The following is a 23,565-nucleotide window of genomic DNA, read 5'->3' on the forward strand; positions in this document are numbered from 1 at the left end:
ATCTTGGATCCTTGGACCTGTGAAGATATTTCTTCTCTTTCAGTGTTGCTGTTCCTATTGCAGTGACCTTATTCTACTCTCTATTCCTCCTCTACCCAACAACTTTTAGATCTTTTCTTTATCCTTTGTATCCTGAAGTTTCAAATGGGTCATTTTCCTCCATTCATAGTGCATCTTGGCATTTTGACTTTGTAAACTCAGTTTTAGTTTGGTGGAAATTTCCTTTTACAATTTTTCTTTGATAATTTCTAATATTTTTATTTTCAAAAACCTAAACAATTTCATATATATACGTTTTTTTTTTCTTTGTTTTCTGTTTCATTTTTTTGGGTTACACCCACTGGTGCCCAGGGCTTACTCCTGACTGGCTTTGTACCTAGGGATCATTGCTGGTGGGACTCAGGGGACCGGACCCTGTGTGGAGCCAGTAATCAAACTTGAGTCAGCTATGATCAAGGCAAGCACTTTCCTTGAGAATGAGTGAGAATGGGAAGTGCGACTTACATAGTTTTCTCTACAGAGGGCTTGAGCCAGTAACATCACTTTCATTCTATTAAGATGACAAGAGTAGAGCTGGAGCAATAGTACAGTAGTTAGAATGTATGAGCAGCTGATTTAGGTTTGATTTCTGGCATTTTCTATGGTCCACAAGCACTGTCAGAAGTAAGCCTGAGCACTGCTGGGTGTGTCCACAAAACAAGCAAAAAAAAAACCCCAGCGACAAAATTCCAAAGTAAGGTATGAGGTAGATTTTGCTGCTGCTGATGGGAAAGTTGCCTGGAAAGTGTGGTTGCTTGTGTGTACCCCTTTTTCCCTTTAGCATTTCACTTGCCCTCCATTATGCTTGCTGTCCAGTGACATGCCATTTTTCCTTCCAGTTTTGGGCCTACATTTTGGTTCAGTAGTACAAATACCTCAGTTTCATGGGAGAAAAAGTTTTTTTTTTTTAAGTGGGAATAATTTTAGCCGAGTTGCTGCCATGCTGTCATTTTAAAAGGCAAGACTTCATTCTAAAATGAAATAGTCTTAATGAAGATGAATAAGATTCAAGAGAGTAGGTTCCGCTTATTCTGTTCTGATGGACACTTTTTTCCATTGAATCCATTTCATCCACCAAACTTATTAATTCCAGAACTGTACTGTATCATTCACCTTTCCTCAGTGTATAGTCTTCTACAAAAAGATGACAGACACACCTTGCCAGGCATGAGACACAGGATGATCAGTGGAGTTCATAACACATAGATATTTCAAGCTAAACAGTCCATGATTTTGATGGAGGTAGAGGGATACATGTACCTGCATGGTCAAAGTAAGTCATAGAAGGCAGATGGCCAAAGGTTGGCTGGATTTTGATTAGCAGAGGGTCTAGCGCATCTTATCCTTATCAGAAGGAAAGGGAACAAAAGAATAATACATAATGGTGATGAAAAGAAGTTGGGGAGAAGCTTTGGTTAGAGCAGAGAGTCTAGAAAGGAAAATGAGCAGGGCTGTTGGAGACCAGATTATGGGTGACCTTTTAAGCTGTAGCAGAGAATTTTATCTTATTTGGGAATTGAAGGATTTTTAAAAACTAAGCACATGATTATTTTGTGGGGAAGTTGTTTGAAATGGGTGGAACCTAGATACTGTTGAAACTTATTTTTTTAGTCTAGATGGAAGGAAGCAATAGATGATGGCTGGTGACTGGAGGAAAAGAAAGGTAGGATACTATTTTGGTAGGCTGGCACACCCAGCAGTGCTCAGGGCTTTCTCCTGGTCTGAGCTTAGGGATCACTCTTGGTAGTGCTTTGAGGACCATTTCTGACACTGGGGATCAGGCTTAGGTTGGCCACATGCAAGGAAAGTACCACAGGAAGACAATATTTTGCCTTCCCAGGAAGTGCTCAGGTGTCCAGGCCACTTTCTGTAATACTATCCCTGACTGTCCGTGTCAGATGGGCCAGTGCTTGGGCCAGTGATCACTGCTGCTCCCCTTTATTGGTGCTCTGGTTCACCACAGCCATCTCAGCAATGCTCAGGAAGCTGTGTAGTGCTAGGGATTGAACATGGAGTCTCAGCATATAAAACCTGTGCTCCAGCCCTTTGAGGTCTTTTCCTGCCTTGAAAGAAATGATTTTAATGAAAATAATTATAGCAGGGCTGGGAAGTTGTGACTGAAAAATGACTGTAGAAGGGAAAATGGGTTCTTGTTGGCACTCTTGGTTTTGGGACCTGATAAATGCTGCTGTTACAGAGCAGTTGGGAAAGGGACCTGATCTTAGGGGAAAGGCACTGAGGAGTGTTGCATATTGGAGTTGGAGGGATGCTGTGACTTTTGTGTGAATGTTTCTAGCAAGTGCTATTACAGATTCTCATCGATGAGCTGTGGAGATAATATAGCAGGTATGGCATTTGCCTTGCACATGGCCAACTCAGATTTAATCCCCAGCACTCCAAAATGTTCCTCAAACACTGCCAGGAGTGACCCCTAAACTCAGAGCCAGGTATAAGTCCCGAGCACTGCCGGTTGTGACCCCTTAAACTAAAAACAAAAAGAAAATAAATGAACATTTGAGGTGTGTATCACGGAGCTTCTTTTATAAGTATGGTGGTAAAACTGCTAAATTGTGGAAGAATTCTTGTATGGGGGAGGAAAGAGAAATGAAAGGAAAAGTAAAAAGTATATGACACAGCCCACGACTGAATCTGGAGGGTGCCCATCTGGTGAAGATAGAGAAGAACAGAAATGAAAAAGGCCTGCACATCACTAAGAGGCATGCACCAGGAGATCTTGAAGTTAAACTACAGGAAGAGTTTATCAGTGCCTGGCAAAACAGTGCCACAGGTGTCTGTGCTTATTGCCACATTTCTTTCAATTCAATCACAACATGTAATGAAAGAAAATGCTTAGTCTTTCCTCTTTTCAGCCTTCTGAACACAGTATTCCAGACTGCGGTGGATTCTGTGCTACTGAATGGCTTGTTTCCAGTGATCCCACTGTGGGACTCACTCTCTTGTCCTTCTTGCTCCCCTCCCCAGCCTCTTGAGCACTGCTGCTCTCTGACTCTTCCTTTAAGAAGTTCTCAGTTCATTAAGATTCATCTCATTAGGCAGTTCTTTGTGTGCTAGTATGTAGACTCCCCCACCCCTTCTTTATTTTTTTTAAATTTTTATTTTGACCAAAGTGGATTACAAATCTTTCAAAGTAATATTTTAGGTACATAGCGACATTGAATCAGGGGCATTGCCACCGCCAGTGTTGTTCTCTCTCCACCCCTGTTCCCAGTATGCATCCCATATCCCCTTCCTTTACCCCCGGGGTGTTAGTATAAGTGGTCCCCTCTGTGTCTAGCTTGTTGTAGATTGGTTATTGATTCTGTTGTCATTGGCTTTGAATTTGGTGTTTAAGTCTGATCATTTTTTTATTTCTTTTTTTTTTTTTTTTTTTTTTGGCTTTTGGGCCACACCCGGTAACGCTCAGGAGTTACTCCTGGCTATGTGCTCAGAAGTTGCTCCTGGCTTGGGGGACCATATGGGACACCGGGGGATCGAACCGCGGTCCGTCCAAGGCTAGCGCAAGCAAGGCAGGCGCACCTTACCTTTAGCGCCACCGCCCGGCCCCATTTTTTTATTTCTACTTATTGTTCATACAACTGTTCGGTCTTGGTACCCTCCATTATTTCCCCTTCAATTTGTGAGGCAGAACAAGATGGTTCAAGTTATGTGGTTCTGTTTGAAGGAAAGAAGAAAAATGGGCAAAAATCACCCCTTCTCTTAACCCTTCCAGGGATTGAACCTAGGTCTCACACATGCAAGACATATGCCCAATTGCTGAAGACTGGCCTGAGCATCTCCTTTTTGTGCGTGAATTCACATCGTAGACTTTAGAAATGTAAAGTACTTTGGATTTCTGTATATAGGGGTACATAGTAGCATGTGATAGAAACCTATAGATCATCTGAGCTAGGACTTTCTGTGAATTTGAATGTTAAAAGTCAAACAGAAGTGGGGCAAGGATGTGTGGGGCCCTGTATTCCCATCCTTGGACATCCTTGGCTGCTTCCTGTCTTTGTGTCCTTGGGTAAGCCATGTAGGACCTCTTGAGTTTTACTTCCTACCATGTGCAGTGGAAATAACAGTGTTAGGACTATAGGAAGTGACTGATGGATACTTATAACACAGCACCAAATCCTGGAAAAACACGTTTTCTGTCCACTCTACTGTCATGGCCATTGTTATGACCAACACCTGAACTTCTTGTCTGTCTTCACTTCACCCTTCCTGGCAGTAACCCCAGGAGTCTTTGTGTCGTTTGAGAACTACAGTGAGTAAGAAGAGAAGGGAGACTGGAATTGAAAGCAAAATGCACCCCGGCTACCCTGAGTGAGGGTAACACCGTCCCCTAGAGCAGAAGTGGGTAGTATTGGCAGTACCGCTTGTCACCTTCCCTGTTTTGGATATCAGAGGCCTCTCAGGTTATATATATATTTTTTATTATTATTATTTTTTGCCTACTAATAAGCCTCATTCTTTCACCCAGAACATAGTTATAGAGTGTCTTCCACATTCCAGACATTCAGAAACATTCACATTCACCTTCCCTGTTTTGGATATCAGAGGCCTCTCAGGTTATATATATATTTATTATTATTATTATTATTTTTTGCCTACTAATAAGCCTCATTCTTTCACCCAGAACATAGTTATAGAGTGTCTTCCACATTCCAGACATTCAGAAACATTCACATTCACCTTCCCTGTTTTGGATATCAGAGGCCTCTCAGGTTATATATATATTTTTATTATTATTATTATTTTTGCCTACTAATAAGCCTCATTCTTTCACCCAGAACATAGTTATAGAGTGTCTTCCACATTCCAGACATTCAGAAACTCTCACATTCAGAGGCAGTGAAGAGTTCCCCGACAAGTACCCAACCCTTCTCCCATTGTAAGGAATAGGCTAGTCTTTTCCATGGAAGATCCACCCAGCAGGGGGTCTAGTGGAGTGAGCAGCACATTGTCAACAATCTGCCCCTAACTAGCTGGCTGTCCCCAGGAAGTGTTATCACGGTGGAGCTCTCTGATCTTCGTGTATGAGTGGCTCTGTTGCCCTTCAACATTGCCTACGTGCGTTTTGGCCATTTTCTTACTCTGATTTGGATCCTTACCCCTGCCACATAAACCAAGAAGCACCTTTCCTTTATAAGCCCTAGATGTTGCTAAATACTGAAAAAAAATGAGTTGTGACTTTAAAGTAGGGCCAGAGGGCTAGTACAGGGTTTAAGACACTTGTTCTGCATATGGCCATCCTTGGTTTGGTCCCCTGAGCACCACTAGGGATCAGTCCTGAGCATAAAGATAAGACTAGTGTTAGCATTGTGGTGTGGCAGAAAAACCCAACCAGCCATTTTAAAGTAGAGGCTATCATTCTTGTTTTTAAGTTAGATATGGCCATGTTTGGGCAAGTTTGGAGACAGGAACTAACAGTAACTTTGATGGTGGTGTTGATTCTGGACTTGTAATACTGAAACTAACTTTTGGTTTATCTGTGACGGGACTTGCAGGTGGTTGGGAGTCCGTGACTGAAGCATCACGGGTGGGCTCAGTCTCTGTATGTTATGCATGAACGTCTGAGCAGGAGGAGTGCGTGATCACAAGCTGGTAGCAAACACCTCTGGCTTAGCCATTTGAATGTCCATACTGTGAACTTCGCAGCACTTGCCAGGAAAGTGAATTGAAGTAACTATTTCATAAGATCAGAAATAAAATGCAAACCCTGTTGAGAAAAGCAATATTCTAAAAGGACAATTTGACCGTAGTCAGTAGCTGTCACCTTCTCTTTTATGTTGATCCAAATGACATTGTTTGTTTCTACTTGATGGAGGAGCCATTTGCTTTAATCCTCTTTGGCAGCAGATGGCTGCCTGATGGCCTCTCTCAGCACCGTGTCTTCTGTGCGCAGGGAGACTCATGCACCTGTACGCTGTGTGTGTGGACTGCTTGGAAGGGGTTCACAAGATCATCTGCATCAAGTGCAAGTCGCGGTGGGACGGCAGCTGGCACCAGCTGGGCACCATGTACACCTACGACATCCTGGCCGCCTCTCCCTGCTGTCAGGTTGGTACTGACCCTTTGAAGCCGACTGTACTCGATGGCTTGTTTCCAGCCTCCAGCAGAGACCTTGTAGGGATTGTAGGAGAGTGAGTGGATGGTTACCTGGGAAATGTTCCAGAGTGCCAGATCCAAAGAGCACTTTAGAGAGAGCTGTCACAGAGAGTGCTCATTTATGAAAAGCGAGCCACTACCTGTGTCTGAATATTGGAGGAGGACCCTGGGCAGTTTCCATTTTGCATTTTCTAAGCTTGTAGAAGTTATAAGTAAATCATTTCCAGTAAGGCAAAACTGTTCTTTGAAAAGAAGATCAAAATTTTGCTGTCTTTGGGGAGAGAGGATGTTCTTCTGGTGTCTTTCCTTCTGTGGGGTGGCACAGCTGCACCCAGCCCACCTGCTGTGTGAGGTCCACACAGATGCTTTGTGATACTTGAAGCTCTGCTAAGAGGCATTTCCTGATAAGCTCAGAGAATTGAGATGTCACTATTATCAGGAAAAGGCAAATATGAACAAACATGGAAGTTAGTCACAGGAAGTTAGATGCACAGGAGACCAAGCAAAATGCTTAAGAGATTTTAAACTAGTTTATTTTTAAGCACTTGTTACACAATTCATTAATATGTAGTTCCTAAATTGGAGGAGAAAGAAATTTTCCTTGTTCTTCAGTTTTCAAGCCTAGTTTTTAACATATATTTCGTAAACATTTTATTAGTCACCACATGGTTTTATCTGCTTAATATTGTGGTTTGTGATGTGTGTTTTTTGTGTGTATGTGTGTATGTGTGTGCTCATGTGAGATCAAACCCAAGACCTAATATATGTAAGACTTGTGCTCTGCCTTGACTCTATGGTATGACTTTTATCAAGGGAATATTTTTGCTATTAGCAATTTATTCAGATGTTAGCTTTTAAGAGTAGGATTAAAAGATTGGCAGGATATATATTTATTTTACGTAGGTAGAATATGTAGTTTAGAAAAGGAACTTTTGTTACTTGAAATCATCTATTGCTTTTCCTTTTAAATTTTAGTCTTGGAAATAAGATAATCTTTTAGATCTTCACTGTAGGCTAATTATTTTCAAGGAAATGTAACTGGGTATGGACTGTTAGTCCACATAATGACTGAAAGTATAGAGATCGATAGTATGCAGCTTCCAGTCTTAATTTTTTTTTTTTTACTTTATGATTCTGTAGTTTCTGTTTTATCATTTGAAATTCACAGATGAGTGCTTACTTCACAGGAGTATGTGAGGACAAACTGAGCTTATACTTTTCTATTTTAAAAATGAATTTAAATGGAAGGTCTGTTGTATTTATAACTGCTGGTATTGACATAAGTCCTTGAGCCTGTCTCTGCAAACCTTCACTAGAGACCCTACATGAATAAAGATTAGTGAGAATTCTAATGGGTTCCAGAGACTCAGGATAAACATTACATTTCTTCCCCATTGTGAGTTTTATTTGGATATTGTTAGAACATTTAGGTAATTTATTTTTATTACTGATTTATCATTGGCTCACAGTACCATAAAATTTCTGGTTATGCATATAGGAAACCAACGTTCTCACCACCAGTGTTCCACCACCATCCTACCTTTATTCAGTCTCCTGTACACCATCTCTTTGCTCAGTGCCAGCTTTCTCACTGACTATGATTTTTAGTTTTTGTTTTTATTTTCCCACTCTGCAGTTAGTTGTGTTCCACAAATACATGAAACCATCTGGTAGTTATTTTTCACTTCCTTATTTCACTTTGAATTATCACCTCATTTCATCCATTTTTGTCCCAAAAGTCAAGGTGCCATCATTTCTAAAATTAGGGGAGTATTTCACTGTATATCTTCATTAGAACTTCTTAGTTGATCTTAAAGTTGATGCTATACGATCCCATAAGAAGTTATATAACTCAATGTGAGTATTGCAAAAAAAAAATGGTTTTAAAAGAACTTTTTTTGGGTACAATTTGTCAGTAAACATTTGATTTGTATAAATTTTTTATAACTGTATACTTGGGATCGAATAAAAACTAAAATGAATGCAAGTAAAAACAATTTAATAAGTTGGACTGTTCCACTACTTCTTTATATACTGAGCTATTGGTAGACATTTAATTTCATGTTTTAGGGGTGTAAATACCTTTTCAAGTTAGTGCTCTCATGTCCTTTGATGTGGTACACTCAATCATACTGTAAGAAAATTTTGTTTTTACATTGGAAAAAAATGTAATTAGGACTAGACTGAAAAAATGCTCAGGGGCTAAGGGATAGTATGGTGAGTAGGGTGCTTGCCTTGCATGCAACCGACCTGAATTTGGTCCTCAGCACCCCTATATGGTCTTCTGAGCCCTCCAGGAGTGACCCCTGAGTCCAAATCCAGGAATAAGTTCTAAGCAGTACCACATTTGGTCCAAAGAATCAAGTAAATAATAGAAATTTAAGAAACATAAAAATAAGTTCAGTATTTTCAATGATTTATATAGTTTGCGATGAGAGAAATTGGTTTCAGCAACATTCTGAAATCAATTCAGTGGTGATTTCTTTCTAGAAGAGAAACATTTAGGAGATAAACATTTAGAAATTTTTTTTCTAGCAGAAGGCAAAACTACCAGCAGCTATGATACTATCAGGAGTCATTTGTCTCTCTGACTGGTAATGAGTCTTTAAAAAGAATATCTTGGTGAAAAGATAGCATATGGTGAGGGCATGGGAAATTTTAGACCAAACGGATCTACAAGGTCTCCAGAACATGGCCAGGGGGTAGTACTGGGGGTCAAGAGCACCATACTTAGGCCCTGGAGGTCCCTACTCTGACCAAAACAGTACCACCACCTAAGGCCCTCGCCGGCAGCCTGGCTGGCCAAGGTAGGGAGTGGCCTCAAGACCCCTACCTACACCCCCACTCTCTACTCACACAGATAGTTATTTTTATCTCCCTTCACTTTCCTTTTTGGGTGGTAAAAGTAATGCTTCTCTGGTCCCAATTAATTTCCCCAATGTGAAGATCTCCTATTTGGCTGTGGACGATGCTCCGTTGGGGATGGTCATTGGGCTGACTGTGTGCGTTTTCTCTCCAGGCCCGCCTGAACTGTAAGCACTGTGGGAAGCCCGTGATAGATGTGCGGATTGGGATGCAATATTTCTCTGAGTACAGCAACGTGCAGCAGTGTCCACACTGTGGGAACCTGGACTACCATTTCGTGAAGCCATTTTCTTCCTTCAAAGTTCTTGAAGCTTATTGATGAAAGTTTTGCTTTATAATAGCTATTTTATTGACATTACTTTATTACATATCTTTTATAGGAAAACATTCTGTGACTGTTTTTTCTTTTTCTAATTTAAAGGAGAGTTTCTTTGTGTACATGTGCCATGAAAATGGGAGCCTCTCTTTGCCCTCTTGTCTCCCGAGTGTTGGTCTGTGTTCATGACCAGAGTCAGTCTTGGGTAATCCTGAGCTGGGGGTGGTGGTTCACAAAAAGTCTCTCAAGCAGCTTTTAAGGTGGGGGAGACGAGGGGTGAAGTTAGCAAAGGGATGATGTGGCTATAAACTAAGCCTCATTGGAGTTGGGAGGAAACTGACTGAAAACATGAACTGTCTCAAGACCCGCAGTGAAATCTCTGCGGCTTGGAAGAAACCTGTGACAATGAATGTAAGTCTGTGCCTGGAGAACTGATAGGGAATGAGTCTTCTGGCTTAGCATTCCGTATGTTTCTATACCCTGCAACTTACCCTATAGACTACTTGAAAGTGAATGTGAGTCCTGTTTTGATCACTGTTGGAGTTTGTCAGGTTTCATACTAAAACCGATATCCAGATCACAAGGTAAGAAAGCTATGATGCTGCAAATAATTTTTAGGTATAATGACTTGTAAGAGAATGAATACTAAACTAATCTGGCCATGAGACTACTGGGTCCAAGGGTTTGGCAGTGAAAACTCAGAACCCCTCTATTTTAATTGCCCCCATGAACTTTTTAATTTTTTAAATTTTTTTAAATTTTTTTTTAATTTTTGGGCCACACCTGGTAATGCTCAGGGGTTACTCCTGGCTATGTGCTCAGAAGTTGCTCCTGGCTTGGGGGACCATATGGGACACCGGGGGATCGAACCGCGGTCTGTCCAAGGCTAGCGCAGGCAAGGCAGGCACCTTACCTTTAGCGCCACCGCCCGGCCCCCCCATGGACTTTTAAAGAGAATACATGAATACCAGAATCTGACAATTTCATATTATTGTTATTCATGAGAACAGTTGTTAAAATTATTAAAAATAAATTAGGTGGGGCCGGTGAGGTGGCGCTAGAGGTAAGGAGTCTGCCTTGCAAGCGCTAGCCAAGGAAGGACTGCGGTTCAATCCCCCGGCGTCCCATATGGTCCCCCAGGCCGGGGGCAATTTCTGAGCGCTTAGCCAGGAGTAACTCCTGAGCATCAAACGGGTGTGGCATGAAAAACCAAAATAAATAAGTAAATAAATAAATAAATTAGGTGGTACTGAGTTCAGAACTAATCATTTCCACGTTTAAACTCCCCTTGTTTAATTGCTTACGGTCACATTTTATCTGTTTTGAGTTCCAAAATTTGAAAAATGACCTTAAGTAAGAAAAGACATTTTTGTTTGGGAAAATAGGAAGAAGAGACTAATTTTTTAACTTAATAATATTTCTTGGTGTGTTTCATTTTGGAAATCATAGCATCTTCTTGGACATAGATTATTCTGTAGACCCCTATGATAATTACTTTTAGCAGAAAACATGGGAACTTAAAATAACTTGATTAGCCTGAACATTGGGATTTCTAAAATACAGCTTATGTTCATTATCTTGGTCATTAAGATAGAATGATATGACCTTACGGAATTGGAATTGGTACGTATATTCTCAAAAGGAATTTGATCATTCCAAATACAGTATATATATGCTAAAATAGCAATTTTGATAACCAAATTTGGGTTTATATGAATATTTTATTATACTCATTTGGTTTCTGCCATTTCTCCTCCCCCTCCCCCATCATTGGTTTTCTTGTCAGCAGTGTTTAGGCATTATTGCAAGTGAATTTTATTTCCACTAACTGAAATATTTAATGTTTTTTTGAAACACACCACTTCATCAAAGGAACAATTTATCAAACAATATACTTCAGTTTTCAGGTTAGGTGATTATCATTTGTTTTAGCACATCTAGCTCTGTGTTTGATGATCTGAAAAAAACCATTTCACCAGGAGGAGAAATACTCAATTCCTATAATAAGCAGAAATTATTGTCCTGACAATATTTGATTTGACAACTAAAGGAGGCATACAGGATATAACCCTTGCAAATTAGTCTCTAATACACACAACCGTAATTGTGAATTAGCTGCTCTCCTCTTGATTCTATCATATGCCCAGGTACTAATTTTGACTATAAAAATAACTAATTTCCCCTGCTCTTCGGAGTGCCATTTGGATTTTATTTCTGAATTTAAAGTGGCTAGGAAAGTATTTGCAATATTATTCTTTTAACTTCAATTTGTTTAGAATAATCTGCTTATGTTGGTGTTCTAAGGCTTAACGTTTACATAGAGATCACATTCAGCAAGCTCCTCAGTCTGCAACTGTAGTGAATGTAGTGTCTGATAGAATCTCTTCTCATTCTGCTTTACTTTCTGACCGATAAGTATGGGCATGGTTCACTGTCATTGAATGGTAGAATTTGCTTTGGACCTTTACTTTGATGATCAAAGTAAGGATGCTGCACTTATATAAGGCCTAGTGTAATACCTGGGATTTTTTTTTTTAATATTTTTATTTTTTTTTTATTTTTTTATTTTTTTGTGGTTTTTTGGGTCACACCCGGCAGTGCTCAGGGGTTATTCCTGGCTCCAGGCTCAGAAATTGCTCCTGGCAGGCACGGGAGGACCATATATGGGACGCCGGGATTCGAACCGATGACCTCCTGCATGAGAGGCAAACGCCTTACCTCCATGCTATCTCTCCGGCCCCAATATTTTTATTTTTTGTTTTCAGGGTATTACATTCTTGTTTAAAAGGGAAAATTTGGCTGATTTGAGAATGAAATATAATTGCTATGCAATAAGGTGAAGAATAAGCCTTATTTTAAAGATCGACTAATCTCATTATTATCTTCATGCCTTCTTAAAGTATTATTTCTGAGGATTTTGAAATAAATTTGAATATGTCAGAAAGATTGGTTTTGTTGTGGCTTAGATATTAAAGATACTATCACTTAAAGGTTCATTTTCTTTTTTCTGCTGGCATTTTTAGTAACATGAGCCACTCATAAGTAATTTCAAAATTATTTTTTATCTTTTTTTTTATTTTGGCTTTTGAGTCACACCTGGCAGTGCTTAGGGGTTACTCCTGGCTCTGTGCTCAAAAATCACTCCTGGCAGGCATGGGGGACCATTATTTTTTTTTTTATCATCTATTCTAACTTCATATATTTTGATCAAATTTATTGGCTTTATTAGTTTAGTGAGAAGACTATTTCAGTGAGAAAGCTTTCTGATAACCTCATTCCCATATAGGCCAACTTTTCCACATGCATCGGAAGTAGGTGATATTCTGGGTTTATATCTTAAAGGATGGACCTAAGGTATGGCATTGGAGAGTGGGTAAATGATTTCATTATAATTAAGAAATAGCTTTCATAAAGGACTCCCATTTTCAGCTTTTTTAAAAGAAGTTCATTTTCAGAGTAAAAATTATTTTCATATATTTTGGGGAAAACTATTATTAGGCATTTAAACTGTAAAATGAACAGATGTTTGATTTAGATGAGACCACCCAAGCTAATATTTGTCCTGTTAGGCCAATGTTTAGCATTCACTCGGCTCAGAAACTCCAGTTTGCTTTACTATCTAGTCTCATGATAGCAGCTGTTGAGTAGGTTCAGCAGGAGAGGAAAAGAAAGTACTCTTCTATGGTTTGATTCTTCTAATAGGATGCTGCCTAACCCAGCTCGTCTCTATGTCCTGTTGACTTCATTACTATCCCAGGTAAATGAAAGAAAATGCAATGATGGGCATCATTAAAATTTGCTCAAAATTACATTCTTGTCATTAAAGATTTCTTGTTAAGATGTCTTGAATTGCACTTTTGTTAAGGGAAGACATTGTAAATAGTTAAAGAATGTCAATAAAAATGAAACATTTGGTTTTGGAATTGCGTGTGATGTTAGAAGGTTTCTGTTTGTGAAATGTATGTATTAAAAAGAATAAAATTTCAAAAACTAACCCTCTGGTGTGTTACTTTTCTTTGTTGAAATTCAAGTGTTGGGGGCCGGGTAGGTGGCGCTGGAGGTAAGGTGTCTGCCTTGCAAGCGCTAGCCAAGGAAGGACCGCGGTTCGATCCCCCGGCGTCCCATATGGTCCCCCCAAGCCAGGGGCGATTTCTGAGCACATAGCCAGGAGTAACCCCTGAGCGTCAAACGGGTGTGGCCCAAAAACCAAAAAAAAAAAAAAAAAGAAATTCAAGTGTTTTGAATTATTTTGAATTTGAATTATCTATTGAATAGATAATTTTCTACAAATGTTTTCTTTGATTCCTAGGCCTTCCTTCTTAATGAAGGCTTGATTTTTTAATAGGTTTTCTCATTATAGGAAAATGAAAATTGATTTCTAAAACTTTTGCTGACTTTGCATTGTGATCAAGAATAGTTTATCTTTCAAATATCATGTCTCTTTATTTTATATTTCCTAACCAAGTTGAAATCCACAAAAGTATTTGGATACAAGATAGGGATACTGGTAAAGAAAGAGTGCCAGCTTACTCAACAGCAAGGTTTTCCACTATTTATAATAGAGTCCTGGAGCATGAATTTTATTTAACATAAAGCCTGAAGAAAAAAAAGACTGAAGGACTCAGGATATTGTGGTTTCTACTAGATAATTTGCATCAACAAAATTTCCTTGCAGTTAAGAAAAGTACAGATCTTACCATAGATGGGAACATCAAAGCTACTGTGATAAAGAATTAACAGAGGAATTTTTTTCTTTGATTTCAATGATTTCTATTTAAATATTGTTTAAATTGCTTTGGCAAAAGTTTCAGAAATTAGACTGCTAAATATGTAGGCAGATTTTTTAGCAAAGAGATATTTTGAAAGGAAAAAAAGGCATGTGTTGAGCTTTTATTCTTTCCATGTTTTCTACATTCTTTATAAGGTAATTTGAAATAAAATGCTGTAAAAGTTGCACTATGTGAAGTGTATTTTTAGGTTATTTTTCTTTTAATGACAGTCTTTTATCATTGTGGTAATAACTTTATAGAAGCTCAGTCTGGTTCTTCTAAGCTTCAAGAGCCACAAAATAAGTATAAAACACAGTGCCTTATTACATGGAAGTCAGTACAACAACTCTGATGTGCATTTCCAGTATTCAAATGGAATGGGCCACACAGTTTCTGTTTCTGGGGATGGACACGGTGATTGATTCTTAATCCTTGGTTGCATTTAGATCATATTGTAAAATCAAATTTTAGGATTCTTTGATAAACATACTCCATAAAGAAGGCTAAAAGCAGAAAATGTTCCCCAAGAGAAATTAGAGATGCCAACATTTAGAACAAATTTTTTTTAAATTCATAAACTATATATTTGCTGAATTGAATGAACTACTGTACTTATATTAGAATAAAGAGCCCCAGATAACTTGAATGAGTAAATGCACACAATTAATGTCTAACTGGAAACTACTTTGTGAAATGAGACTCTTGAGTTGATGTTTGTTTCTAGTTGAGTATTAACTTTGAACTTGTTTTACCAAGGAGCAAAACCAGAAGTAAGGCATTCATGAGGGTGACAAGCACATTTGAGAGCAGCCCTTATGTTTAGGAAAAATAAAACAGGAAGATATTTCAAAGGGAGATAGTAATTAAAATCAATAATTGCCTTTTGACTTTGTTTTTGTGCCTTAACTTGTCCCACTTGGTCACTTTTGAGAACCATGGGTTCTCAAAACTTGGTTACTTTTGCGAACCATGACCAGTGTGAGATGGCATTTTAACACTTATGTTAAGAATCCATTTTTCATTCATTGGGGATCTGACCTGGCGATGCTTTTGGAATTAGAAGCTTCAGGCTGGGTCAAAGAGAGAGTTAAGTTGGTATGGCACTCGCCTTGCATACTGCTTGCTGACCCACGTTCTGTCCTCAGTACCACAGGGTCCTCTGAGCACTTCAAGGAGTGATCACTGAGCCAGAGGCCAGGAATGAGCCCTGAGCACCAATTGGTAGGGCTCCCCAACCAACCAAGCAAACAAAAAAATCCAGTTGTTGATTTTAGTGAGCACTTGGGACAAGAATTTTTTTTTAACTAACTTCTTTAGACATATTTTACTTTCAGTTTCCTAACCATCTTTGCTTTTTTTAAGTTAATAAATCTTATTACTGTTTAGTTGAATTCCATACAGCCTTAGGTGGAAAACGTTGGCTTTATGGTCTTTTTTAGAGAGAATTATTTTTAGATGGCTTAGGGCTATCCTTGAGGCAATTAGTAGTATTCCAAGTCATTGCAAAATGAAACTTTGAGTTAGCCTTATACTTCGTTGTTCATTTGTCTAAAACTCCAGGGACCCAGTAAGTGATGAACGTGAAAGAAGAAAATAAAGCAGGTGAAACAACTAGACTAGGATTTCCCAAAGTTCCCAAACTCCCAGCTTTAAAAAAGAGAACGGTTTATATAAAGTGAGAAAATATTTTGCCTTTAAAAAAATTTATTTAAATAAAATGCATTACATAGTTGATATAACTGATAATACATTTTTAGGGAGACCAAAAGCAGCATGCTGTTTTTTTTTTTAATAAAAAATTGAAAGAAAAACTAAAGAGTTGGAAGAGCAAGGAAAGAATACACACACACACACACACACACACACACACACACACACAGACACACACATATATATGGTTTTTTTTTTGTTTTTTTTTGTTTTTTTGGTTTTTTTTTTTTTTTTTTTTTGGTTTTTGGGTCACACCCAGCTGCACTCAGGGGTTATTCCTGGTAGGCTTGGGGGACCATATGGGATGCCAGGATTCGAACCACCATCCTTCTGCATACAAGGCAAACTTCTTATCCCCATACTATTTCTCTGACCCAAGAATAATTTTGAAAAATATTGACCCACAATGAGTTCATTGAAGCACCAGCAGAAAATTTAATAAGTGCTTCTTTTTTTAAGAAAAAGGATAAGAGTTTTAAAAAAATAAAGTAATAATGGTGTGAGAGTGACAATTGTTGTTTGCATTGGCCCAGCAAAATGGGTAAAATGAAAAAAAAAAAAAACAAAAACCAGCCTTATCCTAAATACAAAGAGACCTTATCCCTGAAGCTTTCTGGCATAAGCATACTAAGTTGTACAACCCCTGAGAAATTCTCTGTGGTCACGGCGAAATTTTTTCACACATTAGTAGTTGTTGGTGTCTGGTTTCTGTAGTTAAAGATTCTGGTTTCTGTGTTTCATCTAAGCCAGGATCTGGAACATCCTCTAGTTTCACCTCACCATTAGATGTGGGGCACCCTGCCCTGCAAGCAAGTTGTTGCTGTTGCTGAGCCATCTGGGTGTTAAGGGAACACTCCTTAGAGTAAAGTCAATGCCAGGGTGGTGGTAGGGTCTTCCTGGTAGAGGTTTGCTTCCTGGTGATATAGACAATTGTGGTTGTTTCCATAGATGGTCAATGGTTCAGAGGTGTATAGTAGGTACAGTAGGGCATACCTTTGATCTATAATCCACAAGAGTGCAAATGAATAATTCGGAGGCCTGAGCCAAGTCATTATGCCAGTGTTCAGGGTATAAGGCCTAACTGCATTACAAAATTTGTGTTCCTATCTCTATTAGATAATAACTTGTTTACATATGTAGTATTTTACCATTTTAATGTACCTATGCAAAGGAGGAACAATGCCACAATGTATTATTGGTGCCTCTGGGAAGCTGAGGGAACAAGTTCAACAATCCCCTTAACTTGTTTCTAACTTGAATTGGAGGCCAGTGAAGTGGGTCCTGGCGAGGAGTTTAAAGGGGAACTCGGGATTTCCTCATTTACACCCAGCTCTGGAGGAGGGAGGGTTTGGGTGGGGGTGGTGAGCTTTGGGTCTTCCAGCTCTTGAAGGATTTCTTTCCTTCCTGGGAGCTGGGAGCTTTTGCCAGCATGAGGAATGGCAGCACAAGAGGTGGTGCCTTAAGGAAGTCTCAGGCAACTTTCCTTCCTACCCCTGTTCATCCTGAAACTGCACAGGGAAATACGAACAATTATTTGGATATCATTGAATTTAATCTGTTTGTCATATACAGAATGTCTATTTTGTATACTCCCCCCCCCTTGGTTCACCACGCAGTAGCTCATTTTTAGTCCTTTACTCCCTCACTTCCATCACCAATTACCCCACGTTTAACCATTTCTACCTTCAGTTCTTGGCTCTTCAAGAAGCACATTATTATCCCCACCCAAGCTAGCTGCCAAAGAGCTACCAAATTGGAAAAAAATAGACTCTCAGTCTGAGAAAAATCCAGTACTTTGTTCCTACTTATCTACTCTGTGGCCTCCTGTCACCCACCTTCCTTCACTCTGTAATTGTAGTTGCTACCATACTAGGTGTCTGATTAGTTCCCACTCAAAGGCATTTCCCAAGATGGAACTGCTGGGAGTCATTTTGCAGAATCCAGAAGGCCAAATCACAGACCAAAGTGGCGTCCAGGATTCAGCACTTTCCTCCTGACTATTTCTAACAACATAAAAGCGACATGCATATCTCCTTTGAATATCCTAGATGTATTCCCTTAAGCGCTATAACTCTTATTAACTACCCCTTTTACAGTGACAATTTTGCTCACTGTTTTTCGTTTGTCTTTCTTTCTTTGTGAGAAGTTTAACAAGGAATTATGGTAGAGTGTAACACTTCCCATGACAAGAATGCACAAGTTATCTAAAAGGGTCAATTTATTTTTAGCAAGAGATAACCTTAGTTATCTCATACTGCTCAGAAACACAGTAGGGCATACTTTTGATCAATAATCCACAGAGTGCAAATGAATAATTATTTAACAAATACTATATTTTAGATAGAACCTGCCTAAACAGGACAGGATCATATTAGAGAATGATCTTTGATGATGACAAAATTGAGGAAATTGCGTTTTAAAAAAAGTCCAATTTTCTGCTGGTGGGAATGCTGTCTGGTTCAACTCCTATGGAAAATAGTGTGGAGGATTTTCAGGTATAGTAACTATCAATCTACATTTGACCCAGCAATTCCACTTTTTCCTAGGATAGAAAAATACTGATCCAAAAGGATGTATGCACACTGCTATTTATCATAGCACTCAGTACAATAGCTAACAATTGGAATGAATCTAGATGCCTTACAACAGATGAGTGGATATTGAAAGAATGATGCAGTCAAGCAATTTGCTGCAACATGGATGGAACTGGAAGATATGTTAAATGAAATAATCCTGAAGATGGCCAACTACAGAATATCACATATATGTGATGCTTAGAATACCTGCATGCAGAAATGCAATGGTTTAAATGGGAATTGTCTCTAACACTCTTGGCTCCAGAATACAGTGAGTACACGAAAGAAATTGAGTACAAGAGAAAAACAAATATGAAAGGACGAGGGCCAGTGGTCAAGTGGCCTCAGGTGCATTCATAATAAGGGGCATAAAGGACAGAATTGGAGTTGGAACAATAGCATAGCATGTAGGGCATTTACCTTGCATGCACACAGTTGACCCGGGTTCAATCCCTGGCATCCCATATGGTCCACAGAACCTGCCAGGAGAAAACCCTGAGCACTGCCTGGTGTGGCCTGACAACAAAAAATAAACAAACGAAAAAGGACAGAGCTAAATATTCAATCCAAAGGCAATAATAATGGTTTCATGAGACACAAACTTTAACAATTTAAACTTAAAATGGGTCTGTTATACTGGCAGGCTAGGGGACGGGGGTGGTGGTATAGGATGCACTTGGGGAATATTGGTGGAGGGGGATGGACACTGGTGGTGGAATTGGTCCTAAAGCATTGTATGTATGCTGGAAACCCAACTGTGAAGGACTTTGTAAATCACAATGATTTAAATAAGATATTTTTAAAAGCCCAATTCTCTTAATCTATTTCCTTTTACCCTTTATGAGCACCTGCCTTGTCATTTCATTGCCTTTCCATTCGTTCTTTCTTCGTCTTTTCCCCTAACTTTCCTGCTATAATGAGTGTTTCTGGGTGTGACCCAAAACCAGAAAAAAAGTGATGTGGCTGTTTTATTCTCTAGTGTCTACTTCCCTCCTCTGTCCATTCCAAAGACTAGTCATTCCCAAAGGGTCATGTCTGCCCAAGACATGTCACTCAGGCACATGAAATATGAGATCCACGCTGAGGTCCATCATTCTTGGAAGAAACTTTAACCTCTCCATTAACTACCTGGACATAAGTAAATTGACTGTTTCTCAGACTTATGGTTATCTTTAGAAATAACATTTCTCTCAGAGCAAACTATTTGGCAGGGAAAGCACACAATTAAGAGAGCATCTGCTCTCTGTCATGTGAGTGTCTTCTTTTTCTGAAGCCTCAGACCTTTTCCCCCCATTTCTTAGCTTAAGATAAACAGCATTGCTTCACCTCTGTAGGCTGATAAGAAAATTTATCAATGAAAATGGGACAGAAATTATTAGCTAATCAATGGGAAGATTTGAGTCTGAAGAAGTCTGAGAAAATTTCTTCAGAAAAATTTGTTCTGTCAGTCATAAGCTTGAAGCAGGACAAATAACCGATCACACCAAACTAGAGTGCTCACAAGCAGTGAAGTAAGTTGGAGTGGGATTTCTGAAATTTGTTGCTTGGGCTAGGTGTGTCAGCACTCTGACTTAAATAGTAGTATTTTCTAAGGAAGAAATAACCTTAGGAAGTTAAATCTGATGGGTGCTCAATATCTGAAATTAGTATTCATCTTTGCAGTTAGCAACATCGCTGAAGAACTTGGCTTCAGTTCCTCACAGGCCCATGGATTTTGTTTCTGTGTGACTTCCCATGACAGGGTCAGCCTAATCCCAACACTCTAGGTAGCTTTAAAATGTCTTCTAACTGTCAGACCTGGGAGAGGGGTTCCAAAAGGATATTTCAAAATACAGAATCTCCAGATCCCTGAAAGGTTTCTTGAGCCCCTTCAGGGGTAATCTCTGAGCACAGAGCCAAAAGTAAGTCTGAACACTACCAGAAATTAAAATCTAAAAACCATATTTTTTCGGTTTATAACCATGATGACGTCATTTGTGTGATGTGCCTCACTTAAACCTAGTTAACATAATGGCTCATTACCCATCTGATGTAAAGACAAAAACAAAAACACACTGGAAAAAATATCTCAGTCCTTACTCCATTTCCTTTAGAGTAGACATTAGTGACTTCATAATGCCTGTGTTTAAATCTGCTCCTGTTTCCTACATGGCTGCTCTTCACTTGATTTCTCAACCATTATGAAAAATCTAGAGAGGAAGGGAGGGAATTTCCTCCTCGACTGTCCTAATATTGAGCATCCGTGCCTGTGGGAAGGGGTTCTGTAGTGGTTTAAGTGAAAATGTGAATAGCAGTACTGGCATTATTTAGTAAATGCTAAAAATGTGCCTTCCTATGATCATTTACATAAAGGTATTTTTAGACTATTTAGGGTTCAAATAATCACTGTGGGGCCAGAGAGAGTCTAGGGTTTAGGCATGTGACCTGCCTGTGGCAACCCTGTTTTATTCCAGGGACTTCAAGTACCAGGAATGATCCCTTAGCACAGTTGGGTATGGCCCCTAACCATAAGTGAAAAGGACCATTTTACTGATGAAGAAACTGACTTCATGATGTGGTTTCACACATCATACGAGAGAATAAAAGATCTAGTGCATCACCAATAGGCTGTTCTTCTCCTCATGATGAATTCCCCATTTTGGGGCCCCAATAGAGTGTGTGTGGCATCTAATGCAGGGGTAGAATCGCGGACCCCTTTTGTTTTTAAAAAACTTTATATATTTATTTATCGATTGATTGATTTTTGAACCACACCCAGCGGCGCTCAGGGGTTACTTGTGGTTCTGCACTCAGAAATCGATCCTGGCAGGCTCGGAGGACCATATGGGATGGTGAGAATCGAACCAGGTCCCTCCCGGGTCTGCCGCATGGAAGGCAAACATCCTACTGCTGTGCTATCTCTCTGGCCCCAGAATTGCGGGCTTTATGTGCAGTCCCTAGACCAACTGCTACGAGTAGCCACGAGTACAGCTATTTCCAATAGCTGTCAACACTTTTTAAAGCAGTTGAACTCTGCTTTGTGGTGGTGTTCAGTTCACATCTCCACTCCTCAATTATGAATAGAGGTACATCTGGGGGTGCTGAGGCCAAATGGGAAGCGAGGATGTTGTCATCTGAATAAGCAGAGGATTGATAACTTTATAAGATGCTTAGATATTTTTGTTAAAGTTGTATTTGATATGGGGGGACACCTTGTGGTGCTCAGGGGTTACTCTGGGCTCTACATTCAGGAATCACTTCTGTGGTGGTCAGTGGACCATAAGGGATACCAGGGATTGAACCTCGGTTGACTCCATGCAAGGCAAATATGCTTCCCACTGTAATATCACTATTGCCTCCATACTTGATTTTTTTTAGTGTTTAATTTATGTTTTTTTAATTATCTTTATTTAAACACCGTGATTACAAATATGATTGTAGTTGTATGATTACAGTCATGTAAAGAACACCCCCCTTCACCAGTGCAAGATTCCCACCACCATTTTCCCAGATCTCCCTCCTCCCCAACCCACCCACACCTGTACTCGAGACAGGCTTTCTATTTCCCTCATTCATTCACATTGTTAAGATAGTTTTCACTGTAGTTATTTCTCTAACTGCACTCATCACTCTTAGGGGTCTCAAACTCAATTTAGTTGGGGGGCCTCAGGAGGCAAAGTTGGGGTGATCCTTGAGTGCAAAGTCGGTAGTAAGCCTTGAACATTGGGGTGTGTGACCCAAACAACTAAAACAAAACAAAACAAAAAAAGATTCCTCTAGGGCAAGACCGCAAAATGTTATACGGAGGGCCGCAAACAGCCCTTGGGCTGCGAGTTTGAGACCCCTGGGTAGCTTCATGTCATGAGCTGCACCTACATGGGTAAATGGGGAGAAATAATGGTTGGGACTGAGGCAATAAAAGATTAGAAATGAGCTTTGTAGGGCAGTATCAAGGTCACAATACAAGATGGATATTATGCATATATAAATTATATGCATATAATACTATTAATATATATTGTATGCGTGTGGGCACTAGCCCCCACATGGCTTTGGAAATGGAGATCAAGGAGAAAAAGTTTTCAGGGACTGTCCCAACATAAACCTGTGCTAGAACGGCCCGCCCTCCTCCCAAAGCGCATTCCCATTAGTGTAGAGAGAGGTAGGAGGAAAGCCTGAGGACCCCTATAGTTTACCTACCACTTTATGGAGACTTATACTCAGAACCTGTTTTTCTTTCCTTTTGGGGGGATCACAACCGGTGGTGTTCATGTCTTAACTCCTGGCTCCTTGCTCGGGCACTTGGAGAATTTACATGGGGTTCTGGGGATCCAAACCAGTAAGCTGTGTGCAAGACAAGCATCCCACTCCACTGTACTTTGTCTGGACCAGAAAACTGTTATTTTTTTTCTGGGGCTGCAAAGGAATTTATTTTCCCTTGGTATTAAAAACAAACTACTTCAGCTGAGTTCTAGTGATCGCTTTATTTTATCGGTGTGCCCAGGAAGGGTGTGCTTATTGTCCCGTCTTGATTCAGGACTGTCCCTTCCAAATGATCAGCTTGTGAGGTGACCTGTGACCTCTGCTGGTAGGAAGTTTCCCTTTATGGTTGGGGTTTGCCTCAACTGGCCTATTCCAGAGTGGAGGGTAAAGTTCAATCCTCGGCACCCCGTTTGGTCCCCCGAATCAGCCAGAAGTATAGAGAGACGGATGACCTCTGAGCACCCCTGTGGCCAAAACCCCACATTTTAAATGCTGCCCCTCTGACATTTATCAAACTTCCTTCCCAATCAGGGCCATGCCAGATTCCCAACCAGATGTCAGTGCTGGCATTAGAGTCCTGTGACACACTAGGCTGATGCCAGAAATATTCTTCAACCTTTCAGTTTATACCAGTGTCGACTTCCTAGTCTTCTGAGAGTGAGATTTAGGGAAGTGGTCACTTGTATTGTTAACTCAATGAATAATCAGCATTTTAAAAATTATGGATAATTAGGGGGCCATGCCTTTTCTTTTCTTCCCTCCCTCCCTCCCTCCCTCCCTCCCTCCCTCCCTCCCTCCCTCCCTCCTTCCTTCCTTCCTTCCTTCCTTCCTTCCTTCCTTCCTTCCTTCCTTCCTTCCTTCCTTCCTTCCTTCCTTCCTTCCTCCCTCCCTCCCTCCCTCCCTCCCTCCCTCCCTCCCTCCCTCCCTCCCTCCCTCC

The 23,565-nt window shown here is 39.9% G+C and overlaps 2 protein-coding genes and 1 pseudogene across 2 annotated transcripts in view; 2 read left to right on the top strand and 1 right to left on the bottom strand.

Moving 5' to 3' along the window:
- Positions 1-9,423, top strand: part of HECA (hdc homolog, cell cycle regulator) — a 51,416-nt gene extending 41,993 nt beyond the window's left edge. The window contains exons 3-4 of the mRNA XM_049788022.1: positions 5,948-6,102; positions 9,170-9,423. Of these exons, the coding sequence (XP_049643979.1) occupies positions 5,948-6,102; positions 9,170-9,334 (320 nt within the window). The 3' untranslated portion in view covers positions 9,335-9,423. The remainder of the gene's footprint in view (positions 1-5,947; positions 6,103-9,169) is intronic.
- The window catches only part of CITED2 (Cbp/p300 interacting transactivator with Glu/Asp rich carboxy-terminal domain 2), a 1,046,546-nt gene that overhangs the window by 796,708 nt on the left and 226,273 nt on the right, over positions 1-23,565 (bottom strand). The gene's annotated exons all lie outside the window — the stretch shown is intronic.
- Positions 20,327-20,418, top strand: LOC126031454 (uncharacterized; annotated as a pseudogene).

This window comes from Suncus etruscus, chromosome 15, assembly GCF_024139225.1.
Source record: "Suncus etruscus isolate mSunEtr1 chromosome 15, mSunEtr1.pri.cur, whole genome shotgun sequence".
Classification (NCBI taxonomy): Eukaryota; Metazoa; Chordata; class Mammalia; order Eulipotyphla; family Soricidae; genus Suncus; species Suncus etruscus.